The sequence below is a fragment of the Rosa rugosa genome, chromosome 6 (assembly GCF_958449725.1).
Source record: "Rosa rugosa chromosome 6, drRosRugo1.1, whole genome shotgun sequence".
NCBI lineage: Eukaryota > Viridiplantae > Streptophyta > Magnoliopsida > Rosales > Rosaceae > Rosa > Rosa rugosa.
This window is the reverse complement of record NC_084825.1, coordinates 21250490-21270882: the sequence shown is the minus strand read 5'-3', so window position 1 is coordinate 21270882 and position 20393 is coordinate 21250490. Positions and strand designations below refer to the sequence as shown.

The 20393-nt window shown below is 36.6% G+C and overlaps 1 protein-coding gene and 1 pseudogene across 1 annotated transcript; one reads left to right on the top strand and one right to left on the bottom strand.

The window, feature by feature from the left end:
- The first annotated feature begins 3345 nt into the window (after positions 1 to 3345).
- Positions 3346 to 15446, top strand: LOC133715256 (putative pentatricopeptide repeat-containing protein At5g43820; annotated as a pseudogene).
- A 159-nt stretch (positions 15447 to 15605) lies between these two features.
- Positions 15606 to 16610, bottom strand: LOC133716376 (NAC domain-containing protein 67-like). The gene is made up of 2 exons (XM_062143086.1): positions 15956 to 16610; positions 15606 to 15907 (listed from the first exon to the last, which is right to left on the bottom strand). Exons 1-2 carry the CDS (start codon positions 16608 to 16610, stop codon positions 15606 to 15608), a joined length of 957 nt encoding a protein of 318 aa, XP_061999070.1.
- Positions 16611 to 20393: the final 3783 nt, after the last annotated feature.

The following is a 20393-nucleotide window of genomic DNA, read 5'->3' as shown; positions in this document are numbered from 1 at the left end:
TAGGTGAAGTATCTTTTGTTAATATTGGCCTAAACTCCTTATTGGTGCCTAGTTCAGGTCCCTTAAGGTTAAGGGCGGCTTTTATTAACACTTGTTGAACTGTCTTCACACTTATGACTTTTCTCATCTTAGTAAGTATAGCCTATGTGAAATGGTGTCTAGAAAGGGGACAACGTTCATGACAGGTTCTTGAATCCAGAAGTGCGTGCAAATGGGCCTAAACCACTATGTGGGAGTAGCTCATGCCAAAATGGATTCTGCCTCTCTTGTTCGCCCTCCCCCACCTGGCCATTTCAGTAAGGTTGCCCAAAGGATTTGAAAGAAAATTTGTGTCTAGACGACTATACTTGGGCCGCATGTCTAAACCTTGATTCACAATGTTTTATTAAAATTAAAAAAAATACAAAAATACAAAAATACAAAAAGAGTTTCAAATTTGTGCGTCGCGGAGGATGCAAAAAATTGTGTTCTTGCCTAATAGTGGCTGGAACTTGCTAATATACTTAAGAGGCCATTGATATTGGTCTGGGCACATATACAAGAGGCATTTAATATGCCTAGTATGGTATTAGCAGTGGAGGAGGTCAAATCAATATTTTTGCCAATAATTGTGGCGAAAGCTGGGTTGCGAATTGTTGGCAGCGAAGTGGTTTTAATTACATGGCCTCGCAAAGGATGGTTCGCGAAGGAAGACTGGCGATTAATATATGTATGCTCACTATGTATAATTAAGCGGGAGAGAGGCTACTGTTCAAGTAATTTTAGTCAAGCCAATACAAGTGGCTTTGGAGCAACGACATTATAAGAGGAGTGCTGATTCAAGACCTCTTCAGTCAAGACGAAGACCTTTGACTTCGAGGTCTGGGGGGCAATGTTTGGACCCAAAATAAGCATTTTGGCCTGACAAGGCGTGTCTTGGAGAAATTGAGCCAATGTCAGTGGCTCAAGCTATATATTGTCGACAAGTTCGAAATATATATTTAGAGGCTAAATAAAGCCTACTATGAAAGCATGGAAGCATGGAAACATGAAAAGTCAACTTTAGCACATTTTCCTACTTCGGCTAGGAGAAACCGAGCTAAACAAGGAAGGAGGGGCGGCAGACTGACCAAATGAACTTGAAATGAGCTAAAACTCTGCAGATCCATTCTATACAGCCCAAGGATCATTTCTTATGAAGAGTGCCAGAGCTTTTTTTGAGTGGAAGGCCTTCAAACAATCAGCCCAATTTTCTACAGAAGCAAAACTGGAAAACTGGACCTGTAAGAGGTCCAGCAGCATTTTCGGCCCAACCACATGGAATAAAAATCTGAAAAGTTGTCAGGATGATCTACACTCATAGTGGAACATTTCATATGAAGAAGTCGAAGGCATATAATGAAGTCTTGTTGGAGAAATAATTGAAGGAATAAAGGGGCAGAAACTGACCTAAAACCAGCTCAATATTCACATGTTCATGTTTCCTACCCACATGAAGAAAGCTAGATGCTTTTCTCTTTTTCCTTGGATATATTTTTCTTCTACAATCTCTTTAATAGATCATCACTACTTTCATGTTGCTGCACCTTCATGCTTTGCTTTCATTTCATCTTTTCTCTATCTTTTCCATATTTTACAAGTGAACTTAGATCTACTTTCATTATTTTTCTTCCACTCATCATTTCACTCTTCTTTTTCTTCCCTATATAAACACCTTCTCCTCTCATTCTAAAAACACACATTCACATTCAACAACAACATCTCTAAGATGATCTAAGTTCTCTCTAGAGCAAACCTCTCTAAGAGCAACTCCTCTCCCTCTCTTTCTCTTTCTCTTAGCGGTGATCACACTCCTAGTCCTAGTCTTCTCAGAAGCCGACTTTCAGTGCCACCAAACCCTCTGTCAACGTGCTTCGGTTCTAGTCTCCTCGGGAGCCGACGGTAGTGCCGCGACCACAAAGGTTACAGAACCAGCCAAGCAAGGGTAACGCCCTAGCAACCCAGCCAAGCTAAAGTCACGCTTTAGCAAGATCTCAATACTTCCCTGTGATTTTGCTCTGCTCAATCTGCAATATTGAGTATCGACTTGTGAACAAGAAGAAACTTCAGCAAAGTCCTCACCACGAGGCACAAAGAATCCCACGACGAGGTTGGTGCTCTCCTCGTCTACAATCGCTCAACAGAAGTCAGGACACCCCCGACGACCGCACCCGAACGGTGTTGGCACGCCCGCGCAGAAAAGAGACTGTTGACCAGCTGCAGCAAAATTGGAGCCAAACACCAGGCAGATAACAACTCGTTTGTCCTAGGCTACAATTCAGAAACAGACGAGAACGTGTGAAGCAGCAGGTGTAGAAAACACCGAAAGTACTTTTGGACTCTTCCCAAAAGTTGCTTTTGCTTTTCAAAAAGAAGAAGGTGAAAAACATTTCACTTAAAGGAATCTGCTTTTCCCCGTCCGACCTCCACCAGCAGGAGCACTCAGGAAAGCAAAAGAATCACTGAGTTGTTCTGTACATTTTTATGTTTTGCATTTTGGTTTGAGGTCCGTTCCCTATATAAGGAGCTTTGTGTTTCATTTGTAGATCATCGAATAATCCTTCCATCAAAAATCTCCTCACTTCAAAAAAATAACTTAAAAAACTTGAGCAGAGGAGTCTTCTCTCAAGGAGAATGCTATAGTAGCAGTGTGCTTTTCCCTTACTGTCTAAGTGTGAAGTGTGCTTTAATTACAAGTAAGTACTGTAATCATTCTTATGGATAGCTAAACAGCTTTTTAGCTGTTTACCTGAGAATGAGGCTCTGAATCCTTAGTTTGTAATTATGTTTAAATAAATATTTTCAGCGTGTTCCCCCACTTTATCAAGTCTTAAATTCGCAAGTTATCTTCTGTTTTCTATCAATTATGTTCGGCCATTATCTTATACTACCTTTAAGTTCATATTTTCTGTTTCCTAGGAAAAGTTGCCTCAAACTTAGGATAGAAACAAGCAGCAGTGATTCCGCCTGTTAAAGTAACCGTTAGGTGAAAAACTTGGGCATGTTGAAGGCTAGTTTTGTTTTTCTCAGAAGTTTGAACATGTTTTTCTAAGAAAAAGTGAATTTTGGACCCAAAAGTCAGCATTGGATACACTAGGCACTACTTTAGAAATGACTACCCTTATGAGTCTTTTCCCCTAAAAGTTGTGTAAATGGGCAAAACACAAGGATGATGGATTGATTGGGCAAAATACCATGAGATTTTGGGCAAACGGGCACAACCCGTTTATTAAATGCGTAGGGTCTAGAGTATTTGGTATAAATAGTAGACGTGAGATTTTGATGTATTTTTTTTATTTTATTTTTTGTTTCTGAAAACACCTCACTCAAAAGTAGAGAACGAACTGAGCTCCACCTCTGACCGCAAACTAACCTCCACAGATGATCGTTGGAAAGCTCAATCATTTGAACCACCACCGTCGTCCTCCACCACAGATCATCGCTATAATAAATAAGCTCGATCTCCACTCGAGGTTTTATTTTCATTTGATTATATCAATTTCCAATTTTATAATTACGTGCTGCCTGAGATTCTAGGTTTTACTGTAATCAAATTTGACGATTGATTCAAAATTGAAGGCTTATTATCTCCCATGGAAATTAGTATGCGATTTCTATATATTGTAACCTAATCGTTTACTATTGGTTAAATTATCAGGAACAATTGGAGAATCAGACGACAGTTTTTCGGTCAGCTCTCTCTCTCTCTCTCTCTCTATTGTGATTATAAGGCATTTCGTATATGTGTTAAGAAAGTTTTTGTAGAAACTTAACCATATGTGAATTCTGGATGGGTGTGAAATCAGTAATGGAAGTAGATGTGATTGTTTTTATTTTTATCTATTTTTTTTATTTTTATGTTAATCACAGTTAGATACAATTCTGTTGGGTTAGAATTTGTCTTTTGGAGTTTCAAGAGCTTCAGGACTTGACATTGTGTATCGCATCTTTTAGGACTGATTAGAAGCAATCCGAATGAACATTGGTTTGGTTGGAGATGACAGAGAATTGGCAGACTTGTGTAACCTCACTTTCGCCATTTTAGATTTCTGACTTTTTTTATAAGTTGATCGTGCAATGAGGTCAATATCAACCTAAAAGTTTTGATAATGATTCTGATTTTAAATCTGATAGTGATTTTTCATATAGAGTTTTGTGAAGTAAAAGGTTTTTGAGGTTCTCCAATATTATGTTCGACTCTGGGAATTCAAGCTTTTAGTAATACTGATTATTCATCATGGATTAGGGCTTTAGGCTATGACTCTGTGGCTGTACGTTTTAACCTGGCACATGTTTATAATCTTTTGAACAGTTCTATTCTTTTATCTTGATCGCTATTAGATGCATTGTACTCTTTTGCTCTGAAGAATTGAAATTGATAGGCTCAGGTTTAATCTCAGGTATTCCCAATACCCTTTCTTGGTTGTTGATCTCATCCTTTGTTTTCATGGGAACTATATGAAGCCCAGGTAGTGTGGTCCTGTAGTTAAGCTTCTGGTATTGGGACAAAAACTTGGCGCTATATGCAAGAGTATATAAACATCTTAATCTGTGTGCCGCAATGGTTCCCGTCTTCTTGACGCTTTTGCTTGCAAAGAGAACTATTGAGACAGCGAGTTATTTGTCATTTCCCTTTCAAATTATGTGTTTTTCACTATTAACAATAAGCTTTGGTGCATGTAGTTGAATGGGATATGCATAACAATAGGTCAACTCACAAATATAGTATCTGTAGAAAACCTGGTAGAAACTACGATGCACTGACACGGGTATGGGGTACGGGGTGCGATACGATACGATACGTGGATACATTTTTTCTCAAAAAAACAAGATACGATACGATTTTTTAAATAATATATATATATATATATATATATATATATATATATAGTGTTAATAAATATATTTGACAAATATTGCATATAAAATGATAGAATTGCAGCACTTGAAAGACATAATATTCAAACAATCGTACAAAACATTAGTCCAAGAATCACATAAAAACAATAACTAATTTATATAACATATAAATTATAATCGAAACAGACGGTTAGTTGGTTACTGACACAAGAGGCTGCTCACAAAGTCACAAGTCACAACAATTATATAACAATTATAATAACCAATTTAAGGCTTTAACTCTTTAAGGCTTTAAGTAACCCACAGAGGCACAGATCGACCTGCAAGCTTCAAGGAGTTCAAGCCTTCAAGTCTTGGTCGTTTGTTCGTTGACGAAGCCGCGAAGAAGCAAAGAACAAAGACTCGAAGAGAGAAAGAGAGAACTGAAGAGAGTAGTGCGGCTGTGGAGAATTAGGTTTTAGTTGATAACAAATTATCAAAAATTACATTATGGGAGAGCGCATCCAAGACGTATCGAAATAGTCAACACACACTACATGGTCAATGATACGCCAGGAGAGTCTCAGATACGCACCCAACGCGTATCCAACGCGTATCCGTATCGGATATGGATACGATACACCATACTAAGATTTCTGGCGTATCCATGCTTCATAGGGTAGAAATGAGTTGATTTTTCACCAAGTTTTTTTTTCTCTCGTTTGATGATAGCAGCAGTCAGAAAACTTTAAACCACTAAAGGACCATGACCATACATGCTGATACTACCCACAGTTTTGTCTCATATCTACTTCTTGTTTGACACTTCTTTTTGTACTAAGACTGCAGACTTCATTCCATACTAACAATTCAACTGCACACCCAAAATTTCTTATATTATTCTTGTCAGCTACTACTTAGTTTGTTGATTTTCTCTTTCCAACTTTTTATGCCTTCTATTCTAGGTTTTGCGGAGCAGCAAATTAGTTTTGTGAGAACTGACCAACTATATCATGATTAGGTGTATGGAGTTCTTTTTATATGTTTGTCATTCATGCCACATGATTCTTAGTTGTGGATTTGACATGATGCCATCTATGTTTGTACTTGAGGAATTAAACAACCCCTTGGCTACTGCTACTTATCATTCTTCTGATTTTTTATTTTTATTATTTTTTAAATTGATGGCCTCATTCTTGTGTTAGTGGTATTGTAGACAATGTCTTTTTGTTAACATAATCTCTCTTACTCCTTCCCCCTATGATGTTCTTGCAGGTAAAGTTTGCTCAAGATTTGGAAAGTTTTCTGGACTGATTTTAGAAAGAAGGATGATGACACAGTGGTAGAGAGTTACACATATACTACTGATTCCCGTTGTGAAATCAGTGAATCACTATAGACCTTTGGAAGAAAACAGTTTATAAGAGAAAATTTACACTTGAATTTGGTTAGTCTGAGTCTCTCTCTCTCTCCGGTCCAACTTCCATTTTCATGGGGTTTCACGGCGCTTCATGCCGTGTCTTATCATCACTGCCGTCTCTCAGCAGCAGAGCCAGGTACTACCCATTGCTTCACCTTCATTCACCAATTTCTTTGTCTCTCTTTTCGACTCTTAATGCTCAATCCCAACATGAATATGTCAAATTCAATCCCAACCAGTCTTCTTCTCTTGACGAACCTTCCGTTCTTCACCAGCTCTCTGTTCTGTTACCAATCCCCCATCAAATTTCACCTCCAAAACAATTTGACCCCACTGATTCGAATAAGAAGGTAGAATCTGTTAGGGCTGTGGATGGGTTTTTAGTGCCCGACGAGAAATTACGTGGGATTTTTCTACAGAAATTGAAGGGTATAGCTGTAATTGAGCATGCGCTCGACAATGTTGGTGTGGATTTGAGCGTTGATGTTGTTGCACAAGTAGTGAATAGAGGTTGTTTAGGCGGTGAAGCAATGCTTGTGTTTTTTAATTGGGCGATTAAGAAGCCAAATGTAGCTAAGCATGTTCATACATACCATGTAATCCTCAAAGCATTGGGTAGAAGAAAGATCTTTAATTATATGATGCAAGTTTTGAATGACATGAGGAGCCGAGACATACGTCTCGATTTGGAGACTGTGTCGATTGTGATGGATAGTTTTGTGAGGGCTGGACATGTCTCGAAAGCAATCCAAGTGTTCTGAAACTCGGCAGAGTTCGGGTTGGATTGCGATACTGAGTGTCTGAATGTGCTTCTGCAGTGTCTATGTCGGCGGTCTCATGTAGTGGCTGCAAATTCATTTCTTAATTCAGTGAAAGGGAAAGTGCGATTCAATGGCACTACGTATAACATTGTTATTGGTGGGTGGTCGAAATATGGTAGAGTTGGTGAGATGGAGAGGACTTTGGAAGCAATGGTAGCAGATGGGTTTAGTCCTGAGAGTGCAACTTTCAGTTACATTCTTGAGGGTCTAGGAAGAGCTGATCGGATTGACGATGCAGTTGAGATTTTTGAGAGCATGAAGGGGAAAGGTTGCGTGCCAGACACCATTACATACAATGCAATGATCTCTAACTTTATCTCTGTTGCGAATATTGATGAATGTGTAAACTACTTTAAGAGTATGTCGAGTAATGCTTGCGATCCAAATGTTGATACTTATACCAAATTGATTGCTGGTTTCCTTAAAGCCCGGAAAGTGGCGAATGCACTGGAGATGTTTGATGAGATGTTAAGTTGAGGATTTGTTCCTACTACGGGGACTATAACCTCTTTTATGGAACCCCTATGGAGCTATGGTCCACCATATGCTGCTATGATGATCTACCAGAAAGCAAGAAAGGTCGGATGTAGAATATCATTGACTGCTTATAAGCTATTGCTTATGCGCCTTTCTAGATTTGGTAAATGTGGAATGTTGCTAAACATTTGGGAAGAGATGCAGGAATGTGGTTATGCTTCTGATATCGAAGTTTATGAGTATGTAATTAGTGGACTTTGCAACATTGGGCAGCTTGAAAATGCTGTACTTGTCATGGAAGAGTCTCTACGAAAAGGTTTTTGCCCAAGCAGGCTTACCTATAGCAAACTAAGTAACAAACTTCTTGCTTCAAATAAGTTAGAGAGGGCTTATAAGCTATACTTGAAGATTAAAGCTGCTCAAGACACAGAGAATGTGGCGTGCTAGGGGATGGCATTTCTGAACTGACATCTCTTGTGTTGCCAAGATATAATCTTTCTTTCCTTCGTACAGCAAGTTGTTGACTTACCCGCTAGAAGAGTTGTTCTAGTAAGTGCATGTGTGACACTCCTAAAGTTTTGGATAAATGTCTGCTTGATACATAAAAGTTCTTATCTTGAGCACTCACATATATCAAGCACTGTATTAGTCATGTATTGCACATAAGCTATAATTTCTGCATGCAGGTATATTTCTCTAGGTTTGCAATTTTGTATTAACTGGCTTTTGACTTTTGTAGGACATTTCATCAGAGATTGGTTTGATAATAGAGCTGTCATCTTATTGGGTAAGATCTTCTTGTATCTTTAATCATCGGTAGTTTTCATAGCAGCAACTCGTCTTTGCAAGTTTCTCAGATGGAAATAGATTGGGGCCTTAAGTCTGTTTAAAATGTCTGGGGCAACTCAATTTTATCTTCATGCAAGCTGTTTTTGAAGCTCCGATTTAGCAAACTTCATACTCAAGTTTGATTTCTTTTGCTATCAACATATACCAAGATTTCTTTTGTACTTTTTTTTTTGTTGGGTTGCTCACACTGTAAAGAGGTTCTTTTAAATAGAATTTCATTGAGTTGGCAAAAGAAATAGAAATTTGTTTTTTTACTGGATGTATTTGAATCTTTTGTTGTTATCATGATTGCCTTTCCACATTTCACGTTTGTCACAACCAAATTATTTAATGCAAGCAGATGAATATTATGCTAGAACGCAATACATATCAAGATTGGTAAAGAAATTCATTAAACAGTAAGACTGCTTTGACATGTTGATATAAGAATTAAAAGTCCCTTGTTGATAATGTCAAATATAGCTGCATATTCCTCAGACTATTTTTTTTATTGGATGAACAGTATTAATTATTGAGTACTAACAAAGTGCTTAACCTTAACACAGGAAAGGCTGGGGAAGAATATGATTACAGTAGCAGAAGAGAAAGCTATTCCTCTTACTGGCCCAGTAAAATAATTACAAGAGTGACACGTTGGAACTCCAAAGCATTTTGATTTTTCTGGATAGGGATAGATTTATGAAGTGAAGCATGGTGCCCAACTGAACTTTCAAGGTGATTTTGGAGTTCATGAGTTGGCATGAATGGATGAAGATGCTAACATGGAATTTATTAATCTAGCATGCTGTCTTTAGAAAATATCATGGTAAATGTTGAATCTCTTTTCAATGTTTAATAAATGTCATTTTCCAGCTAAAATTGAAGTCTGATTATAGTGCATTCCTGTAGGGCAAATGGGAAAATGAACTCTTGTAATGGCAGCAGCTTAAATCAGAATCACAGGTGATGATGAACATAGTATCTCCTTTATGACTTATGAAGAATTTACCAAGACTTTTAATGTGTGGTCATTTTGATGAAGAAATTTCGTTTGCCTATCTTAATTTCTTTGGTTTCTGATGTACATGAAGTTATATGTGATTTGCTGACCCTGACTCCTCAGATGGTTGGTCATCTTTTTTTTTTTTCCCCTTACTATACACGAGCGTTACATGTCCGTTTGAGCATCAAGAAAAAAACTACGTACAAGCCTGGGGGAACATATTTTCTGGACTTACTAGCAGCAAGTGAAACTATAAAATTGCATGTACGGTGATCATATCCAAGCCAAACTATAACCTTGATCATTATTATTGCATCATCAGCCCCCAACATTCTCAACCCGATCATTCAACCTAGCAACAGACACATCAGGAGGGCGATCAAAGTATGTTCCTCTAGAAACACAGGTAAACTCCATTCAGGATTGCATACCTGTACACCATCCAGGTAACGAAGTTAGTTCTTTCTAAGCCAATTTCCCTTATAATTTCTGGGTTCTTTCTGCTTTTCACCGAAGATCCTAGACCCTATTTTTTTCACTTCAATTCCGCTTCTGACTCCTATGTCCTCGATACTGATCTGGACACCCTATTTACTGTTTTAAATAGATATACACATAAAATCATTTTTTGCCGAGTTTTCTGTTGTGTTCTAGAAGCCTGCATCAGGCGTATCGATCAAGCTCCCAGTTATAAAGGTTTTTTATTGATCGAATTGTTTTGATTGATCGAATTGTTCATAGATTGAATTTGGTTTTTTATTTATTTATGTAGTGTGTGCTTAATCTAGAAGTTGTACATATTAAAGGAGCGGGGACTTGCTTAAGAATCATAAGCAACTGTGCCTTTGTTCATTTCTAGGTTCAGAGATTTGAAGGTAGGTTTGGGTTGATTTTTTTATACCAATATGTTGTTTAGTTGTTTGCAGTATCAAAGAGCTGTTAACCAATTTTTGGTTTTCATTGTGGTAATTTCAGTGTTGTGCATGTGGCTGGATTCATTAGTTGAATAAACTGTTAACAGGTAATGCATCTAAGATTCATATTCAGATTTATGTTGATGTTAATTGATGTTTTTATCTTTTACAATTTTTTTTCTTTAATGTTCTGATCTTCTATATTTTCAATTGAATTATTCTGGGTTTGTGCTCTATTACTTTGTTCAAATCTTTCAACCATCAAATTAATTATAAACTTTGTAGGAAACTTGGCAAACATCTTTTTGTCATAAAAAGCTTTTCCAGGAGATTCATTTTTCAACTTTAAAGAAAGCAACCAAAACAAATGTATTAGCTTGACACAGCAGAAGTGTTTCATTGCGTGCCTTTTCATAAGCTTTTACTTGCAGCCACAATTAACACAGAAACTTAAGCAAAACAAATGCTACCAGAAGGAAAAAGCTGTTTCATTTGATTTTGTTGACATGGTGCTTTAACTTATTGAATTTCAGTAGATAAGCATTACTAGGTACAAAGGACAATGATCATAAAATCATGTTGATTGTTTTGGAACACAATATGTAAAATTGGATGACATTTCTTTAAAACAATGTATTTCCATTTTGAATGCTTTATTTTAAGTATTTCCATTTTGAATGCTTTATATAATCAATTCTACGCTTTGCAGGAAGTTCATAATAAAATATACTGATACAAAGCTCCTACAACTGGTGGATTATAAAAATCGGCCCAACTCCTCGCTGTTTTACTGTTTATGTGAGGTAATTTTCTCTCTCTCCAACTACGCATGAACTATCCAAAATCACATCAAGTTTTGCTATTAGGTACAAATCATGAATAAATAAATCAAAAGCTAAAGCTATAAAAAAAAAAAATTTGAATCAGTTTTCGTAGCTTATGATAACTTAGCAGGTCTGATCACATCTTATGATAAGTAAGCAGGTCTTTAGCTACTTCAGATTTGTTTGATACTCTTTTGTTAATTTATCTTGGTTTTGTCAATTCATAGATCGTAAACCAATATGATAGATGGTATTGGAAATAATAAATTTAGTACTGCTCATGTGTTCTTTTTGTTCTCTCTTTAACAAACTACTGATGATCTAAAAACAAAAACCAAAGATTGTGTGTGAATAACAAAATACTACTTAACTGTTTATCTCTACTGGCTTACTAGCATCTTCCTGCATAACATTACAATAAACAGAGATTCATTTTTAAAATGTTCAAACAATTCTTTCTACTGTTAAAAAAGTGCTCATCAACTCTTGGTTTTCATTCTGATGATTTCAGTGTTTTGTATCTGCTTGCATTTTCAACAAACAGAGAACCTCACTTAAGAATACTGGTCTAGTTTCTAAGCTCTCGATTACCGCCTTTTGCCTACTTGGTAAGTATCACCATTAACCTTACTAATTCTCATTAACTAAATGACCTATTGACAAGTAATCCAAATTTTAATTATTTCATTTCAATGATCTGATTGTCAATATAAATTTGGAATTTTGATTTGTCACATTTGCTTTTGTTCTTGGTTTCCAACCTTGAAATAAATTACACACTGTAGAAAGTTTATAATTTCATTTTGCACAAGCTCATATCCATGGTTAATTTGAAGGTAACTATTCTTGCCAGCATCTGATAGATTAAATATGAAAACTGACAAAATTAATAATGCACCTAACATTGTATATCTCTACAATTTGGAATATAAGTTGGATATTCTCTGCTAAAAAGTTAATTCCTTTTGTTGGATTATTGTATGGAATTGATCAAAGGTCTTTTGCTGTTATTAGCCGAGTTGATTGAATGAGTTGCAAGAAAAAGATTGGTAGAATAAGATTAGTGTTTCTGTCTTATTTTGATGAGATCAAGTTAGATATTCTCTGCTAAAAAGATAATTCCTTTTGTTCTTCTCTGCTTCAGGATAATTGTGCTTGGGTTTTGAAGATAATCGTGCTAGATCAACCAGGTGAGGGGTTTTTTGATTGAGTTTTGTTTAAAATTCAGCTGGCCTTCTGCTCCTCTTCACGGAATCAAGTTTCAATTTTTATATGCTTATGCTTATTGGTTATGTATCAAAATGGTGCTAATTGCTTAGTTTCCAGTGCTGAGTTTTGAATTTTGATCAAGAATTGATATTCTAGGAAAACAAATTTTCACTTTACAATCACAGACAAATTATACATATATAAAAGTAAAATGAGAATGGTACTGTTGAATGAATAGTATTACAGTGACCTGCCCGTTTTGCCCCTGCATTCTCTTTGGCTTTTTACCTGATTACCCCAACAGGTGTACGTCTTCATTGGCGTCCGAGGCTTTCCGCATGGCTCTGTTTCCTTGCTCCACGAAGAGAGAACAATGAAAGAGAAATCAAGAACGATCGAGACCTCGAGGAAGTCCAGGTGTGTTTCTTTGCTTTGCCCGAAGAGAGAGAGAGAGAGTGAGACATGGAGATAGAGAGAGGTGATATTCATCTCAGCACGAGGTTAGTTGTTCTTCATCACGAGAGTGATATGATCAGAGAGGTGCACAAAGAAAGAAGTTCCCAAATTTCCAATTGTTGAACCTTGACTTTGTTGATTCAATTTTGAATTGTTCTCTCATTCTGATGCGGCATATGTATTGGATTTGAAAGTATTGATTTGGGGGTTTATACGCTTATTACCCTGTTGTGTTTGCCTTGATATTTAGAACAACCAGAGGAACAATTTCTGAGCATCATCTTCAAATTTTGCAGCTATGACAAATCTGCTCTGGCTTTTCTTCAAGAAAGGTCTGCCCATAAAGATTTACTTCGTTCTTTTCTTAAAGCCTTAGTCTTTTTCATGTTGGTCATTGCGGTTTTGACTCCTATACCTCAATTTGGAACCACTGCTTACTGAACTGGATATTTTACAAGCAAGCTAGCCCTCTAATTTGATTTTGTGACATTCTGGATTAGGATAAAGCATATTTTAAAGTATAATTTCTTTTATTTTGGAAAATTTTTTCAATGAGTTTTGGTCTATAGGTGTGCGATCAAATGGCTATTATAAACTAGAAACTAACATGTAATTTTTTTGATTGGTTCCGCCTGTTTCTTTGTTCGTTAGTGTATCTGGAGTCTTTTTTTTTGGTCTTCTAAATTGTTGTTTTGTTGCAGTTGAACAAAGATGTAAATGGAACTAGGAGCACTGGAATAATTGGTGATAGAGGATCCAGAGAAAGTGAGTGCTCATGTCTCATATCTCTTTTGGTGATGTTGCTGTAGTTATTGACCCAGTAGCTTTACATGTTTGCATGTTGGTCTTTGCTCTTTTCTCTTGGAAATATAATACAGTTATTTGTATCATTGCACATAGAAAATCAGCTTTAGATTGACTAGCCTTCTACACTGATTAAAAGGGAGTCAGCAGTTTTGTTTTGATAATTTTGCTATGTTTGCTTTATCTGTATTTACTTTGCTTGGTTCTATTTTTAGCTTCAGTTATTATGGTTTGTTGCTAAGATTTTCATTTTTCTGTATCACAAATCTGCTCATTACCACTATTTTCTTCTGTGTGAGTGTTTAAGTAAGAAGCTCTAGATAATAAACCCAAACATATACTTTACTCAAATCAGGGAACCGGGAAAAGAGACGAAATAGGTAATGAGCAGGATGTAAATAATAAAGTAACATCCAATTTGTTCTGATTCATTCGTCTTCCCTTTTATTTTAATATCCAATATGTGCTGATTGATTCTTCTTCGAGATCTGTAGGTCACTATTTTGAGCAGCAGATGAACTACAACCCAAAATGAAGTGGTCTACAATTGGTGGTTATTGGGTTTGTTTATACGGTGATGAGAATGAAGAAAGAGCTGCTGATGTCTCATGGACATTAGGAAGATCTCAAGTGGTTTTGAAGCAATGTAATATAAATAGCTTCATGGACACTAGGAAGATCTCAAATATAAACAATTATATTATTCATTGTGAACCATTATCTACATCTTTAAAGCACACAAATAACTTTTCTCCAAATCTATATAACAAATGCAGAAACAACCATCAGTTTTGGGTCCAAGAGGTGCTTCAATCTTTCATTTTTATAGCTACTTTTCATCATTCAATACTCTTTCTTGATTTTGATCAATTTTTGGTTTTCTTTTTGGGTGATATTAGGATTGTTGTTGTTCCTGGTGCCAACAAAGGGATTGGACTTGAGATTAGTAGGCAATCAGCTTCTAATGGAGTTGGGGTGGTACTAACAGCAAGAGATGTGAAGAGTGGCACAGAAGCTGTTCAAAAGCTTAAGGCCTATGGTTTCTCTGATGTGGTAAAAAACAATCATGATTGAAATCAGGTATTTTAAAAACAAACCCAGGTTCAACAGCTAGCATTCTGATTGAAGTAGTTATATGTTTTCACATCGCTAATAGCTTCTTGAAATTGGTGTAAAGAAAAACCCTTTCATGTATAGTAATCACTTGATTATTGTTCCACTTTATCCCTGCCAGGTAGGAATTTTGAATATTTTGACTACAAATACAGTATAAAATAGACGGATAACAAAAGAATATAAAGTTGAGAGTCATGACCATTTTAAATTTTGAAAGCCTCATTGGTTCCATGTTACATTCACAGCAGCATATAAACGAAAAAATTGCAGATACCATGAGAGTCATGACATGTTTACTGTAATTGTGACAGGTAAGGACACATAGTTGGAGATAGGTGTTTTCTAACTTGGCTGCAGTACATGAATCATCTTGAATAGGTAAGCCTACTAATTTATGATGAATAGTGAAGCCCCCAAGCTGTAAAATTTTTTGCACTTCAAACATAAAATGGTTCTCTGTTTCTTTTCTTTGTTGCAGATGTCAAGAGTGAGTACCATCATGGAGGCTGATATGCACACTGCTGGATTTTACTGCTCTTCAAACTGAAGTTAACCTACATAAAGAAGCTCGACAAATTTTGCTTATTTGTGATAAAGATCTTTTGCTAATTCAATTTGTTATAACAAAAGTATATAATGTTTTTACTTTTCCACTTCTAACTCTCTGTTTCTCTGTTATGTAAAGTTGTAATATGTATTTGCAAATTATATTCTGAATGTTGCTTTATGGGTGGCATGACTAAAGACCTAATATCTCTGGCAGTTGTTGATCAGATATAGGCAAATAATAAACCGCAGCAACGCGCGGGGATGCTAACTAGTGCTATCTATTGTTAAAAAAGAAAAGAAGAAAGGAATTCACACAATTTATAGGATTCAAACATTAACCAACTCCAAAGAGATATCCATGCTTAAATCTGGCTGGCTGAATATGCTTCCATTCATAACTAGTTCTTCCATGTCCACCATACCCATTTCTTCTAACATTTCAGCCAAGAGAAAGTCTTCCTCCGGCAGCGGATTAAATATTTCATGATCGTCTACAAATAAAGGGCCTGATTGCACCTCGGCTGCTAATTGTTGGAGTCCACCATTCTCCCCACCTTGAAAGCCAATTGCTCGAGCTTCTGAGGGTGCATTATCATCTTCAAAGCATTCCAATGACTCTTCTAGTTCAGCTGCGAATGCAGCATTATCTTCTTATGGCATTGTTCGTGGTGCATTACCAATGGATGGCACTGTTCGTTGCCGCTTCGCTTGTGGCTCAAGCAACTCTTCTTGCTCCCTTTTCGATTTTTCTCCATCATGAAAGGCATAATTGTTTTCAAGAACCTCTTCCTCTTCACGTTGCTTTCTCTTCTTTTCGATCTTGGTTTTGGGTTCACCATTCTTTCGTAGTAGACAAAGAACATAGTCTTCCAGCTTTTGTTTATTGTCTCTGAGTGATTGATCAAGGTAGAACTCATACAAGATCCAACAGCCGTTGTGAACCGAGTCATCGTTCTTGTAAGTATATCTTTTCTTCAAGCCAACAACACGACCAGTTTCAACAGATCGTACTGGCTTGCCGGAGTCGTCGCCCTTCCAGGTGCCACTTCCAACATTCCGGCGTACGCGCTTGGCTGTGGAACTCATCTTCTTGTGTTGGGTGAAGAAGTAAATGTCCTTGTTGAGCCTCAAGTCGTGTGGTCTTTTGGTCTTGAAGGCCTCCCATATCTCCCAAGGTTCTTGGTGACCGTAGAGGTCGCAGTCGAACACCACGCGGTTTCTGCCGAGCACGATCTGTCCTCTCAACATGGGCTTGAGGTAGAAGAGAACTGGTTCATCTTCCATGGGGCAGAACCTCAGGCCAGGAAGTTGATTGCCTCTGCTCTCCTCCATCGGAATTCTCTTCTCTTGCTTTTCTGGAAAGAAGATGAGTAGCTAGGTTTGTGGATAGAAGATTTTCTGGAAAGAAGATTTGTTTATGGAAAGAAGATGAGTAGCTAGGTTTTGATGGATAGAATTGTTTCTGGAAAGAAGACGAGCTAGGGTTTTGATGGGTTTGGAAACTTAGGGCTACAGTTTATAGAAACTTGGGGCTTCAGTTTATATATATAGAAGGATTAGAAGCTTAGTTTATAAGGAAGGTTTCCTCTTGATCGAGCACGACACTAGCCTATGAGCCAACACGTGTCCTCGTCCTCGCGCCAGAAGTACTCGTACAAAACGACGACGTTGGGGCACCTTGCAACTCACCGCCTAGCATCTAAAGATTCCTCCAGCTCACTGCAACCCACCCAGGTGGGGGGTCACCATACGACTCCGGATATGGAATTTTGCTGAATTAATTGGAGGGGAAGACCTCGTTGGCTTTGCATTTAATTTGGATTATTTTAATTTTGCAATTTAATTTGGACGGCAAGTCTAAGCACTATAAGGATGCTCAATTGTTGATGAAAAATGTTCATTATATTGTTCAGAAGATCAAACCAGGAAAATCCTCAGAAAAAACACATTAATCCAATTCAATCCTATTGAATCTCTTTAGATTTAAGCAATCAATCCAAAGGAGAACTCCACTCACTACTACACACAAACATTTAATGACGTTTGAAAAACATCATAAAATGGTTTTCATGACGTTTTTCAAACGTCATGCAGAACGTCGTCTCTACTAGTGCCATCTTATGTGGCATGAATCGATGACGATTCAAAAACGTCATAGAAAGTATGTCCATGACAGTTAGAAAACGTCATTGAAAGTATTTCCATGACAGTTTGAAAACGTCATAGAACATATTTCCATGACGGTTAGAAAATTAGAATTTTCTTTTTCTTGGTACAGATACATATCACCATAGAAACAATACTGATATGTAAGATTGAATAACAAGCTAATTGATAATCAATATTTTCACTACAACCTCAATATATTCAGTGTATGTTATTATTCATATCAATTACATCCAAAGAGTATCAAAATTAAAATGAAAAATTGGACAAACTGTGCAAAAGGCCAACCCTCTCCGTGTTTCCAATACCTGCCAAAGAACCAACAGGCAAAATGAGTACACATTGACCATCTCTTCTACTCATGTATATTAATCACCTATATTCGTTTTGAGGAGATCTCTACTTACTTAGATTTGCATTTAGAGAATTAATTCTCACACAGGATGACCTTGAAGGTATTTCGCCTCACCTGGATTCTCCTTGAGGGGATTTCTCCTCACACATATTTATATCTAGAGAATTACTGAGTTTTTTTTTTCTATTTTTTTAATCATATTTTACATATATTTTTTCACTTTATCGAGGATATATATTAAATATCTATTGTCATTCATGACACTTACCAAACGTCATGAAAACATTTTTAATGACGTTTTCAGAACGCCATGGCCTATTCTCATTCATGACACTTACCAAACGTCATGAAAAATGTTTTCATGACGTTTTCAAAATGCCATGGCCTATTCTCATTCATGACACTTACCAAACGTCATGAAAACATTTTTAATGACGTTTTCAGAACGCCATGGCCTATGAGAATTCATGACACTTACCAAACATCATGAAAAATTTTTAATGACGTTTTCAGAATGCCATGGCCTATTCTCATTCATGACACTTGCCAAACGTCATGAAAACATTTTTAATGAAGTGGTCTACAATTGGTGGTTATTGGGTTTGTTTATACGATGATGAGAATGAAGAAAGAGCTGCTGATGTCTCATGGACATTAGGAAGATCTCAAGTGGTTTTGAAGCAATGTAATATAAATAGCTTCAGGGACACTAGGAAGATCTCAAACATAAACAATTATATTATTCATTGTGAACCATTATCTACATCTTTAAAGCACACAAATAACTTTTCTCCAAATCTATATAACAAATGCAGAAACAACCATCAGTTTTGGGTCCAAGAGGTGCTTCAATCTTTCATTTTTATAGCTACTTTTCATCATTCAATACTCTTTCTTGATTTTGATCAATTTTTGGTTTTCTTTTTGGGTGATATTAGGATTGTTGTTGTTCCTGGTGCCAACAAAGGGATTGGACTTGAGATTAGTAGGCAATCAGCTTCTAATAGAGTTGGGGTGGTACTAACAGCAAGAGATGTGAAGAGTGGCACAGAAGCTGTTCAAAAGCTTAAGGCCTATGATTTCTCTGATGTGGTAAAAAACAATCATGATTGAAATCAGGTATTTTAAAAACAAACCCAGGTTCAACAGCTAGCATTCTGATTGAAGTAGTTATATGTTTTCACATCGCTAATAGCTTCTTGAAATTGGTGTAAAGAAAAACCCTTTCATGTATAGTAATCACTTGATTATTGTTCCACTTTATCCCTGCCAGGTAGGAATTTTGAATATTTTGACTACAAATACAGTATAAAATAGACGGATAACAAAAGAATATAAAGTTGAGAGTCATGACCATTTTAAATTTTGAAAGCCTCATTGGTTCCATGTTACATTCACAGCAGCATATAAACGAAAAAATTGAAGATACCATGAGAGTCATGACATGTTTACTGTAATTGTGACAGGTAAGGACACATAGTTTGAAAAACGTCATAAGAGTGATGACAGTTTAAAAACGTCATCAAATAGTAAGACTTACAATGACATTTCGAAAACGTCATCAACCTGAGACGAAATTTTGATCCATGACGTTTCCATCAGAAAACGTCATAGAAAGGGTATTTAATGACGTTTTTGAGCAAATGTCATCTAAACATTGTCATTAAATGTCATATTTGTAGTAGTGTACTGCTGACATTGGTAATTACATATATTGATTAGATATCGGACGACCCTCTACAATTGCCGACTCTCTGCTCGGGAATGTGTTATTAACATCGAGAACAATATTAGTTAAAAATCTATAAAGTTAAATGAGTATTGCATGATTCTTGAGTTTATTAGAGAATTAATAACCAGGTCTTACTGCATACTTCAACTCTAGAGTGGCTCAATGAATAAGGCAATCAGGCAAGTCCGTCCCCCTAATTTATACAAGCAATCATCAGGCAATCTGATATTTGAATAACAAGAAAACTAGCTGATTTGCTGGTAATGACAGTATTGACTAGCCTAACAGATTACAATATATCCATATTAATATGCTACTGAATGGAAGCAAAAAAAAAAAAACAAGAAGAAGAATTGGTATCTAGGAAGAGTAACAATGCAAAGGAGAGTGATAATGAGGAATAAGTATCGGTACGGTGGAAGGGGTGTGTGTGTGTGTGTGTGTCAAGTTCTGTAGGTTTCAAAATCAACTCTCCCACAATCTTAAACTCATTTTCTGGACTTCCTTTTTTCCTGTGTAGATGGACAGAAGTAGTAATAGAATCAAGAATATCTTTCAGAATCATACTCAATCACTTATTACTGGTCAGATCCAATAATGGGATCCATCTTTTTGTGGTAACCAGATAAGTCATCAACTACTCTACAAAGCAGACAGCTCGACAATCGTAGAACCAAATACACTCTTATATGTTTATCATGTCACTTCGTAACACTTTCATCTCATGCAAGGTCTAAGCCATCACCAGGTAGTGGTAGTGGTTCGAGGATTATAGAGATGACGAAAGATAAGTGTTCATTCCACAATATATTGGAATTCCAATTCACAATGAGGGGACAAAAACGGATGCCAGTTATTATAC

What these genes read in the sequence shown, in the direction of transcription:
- LOC133716376 (XM_062143086.1), bottom strand. Translation starts at nt 16,610, where the DNA reads ATGGAGGAGAGCAGAGGCAATCAACTTCCTGGCCTGAGGTTCTGCCCC. An exon ending in ACGAACAGTGCCATCCATTG is followed by an intron (nt 15,908 to 15,955) that starts GTAATGCACCAC and finishes CTGCATTCGCAG; the next exon opens with CTGAACTAGAAGAGTCATTG.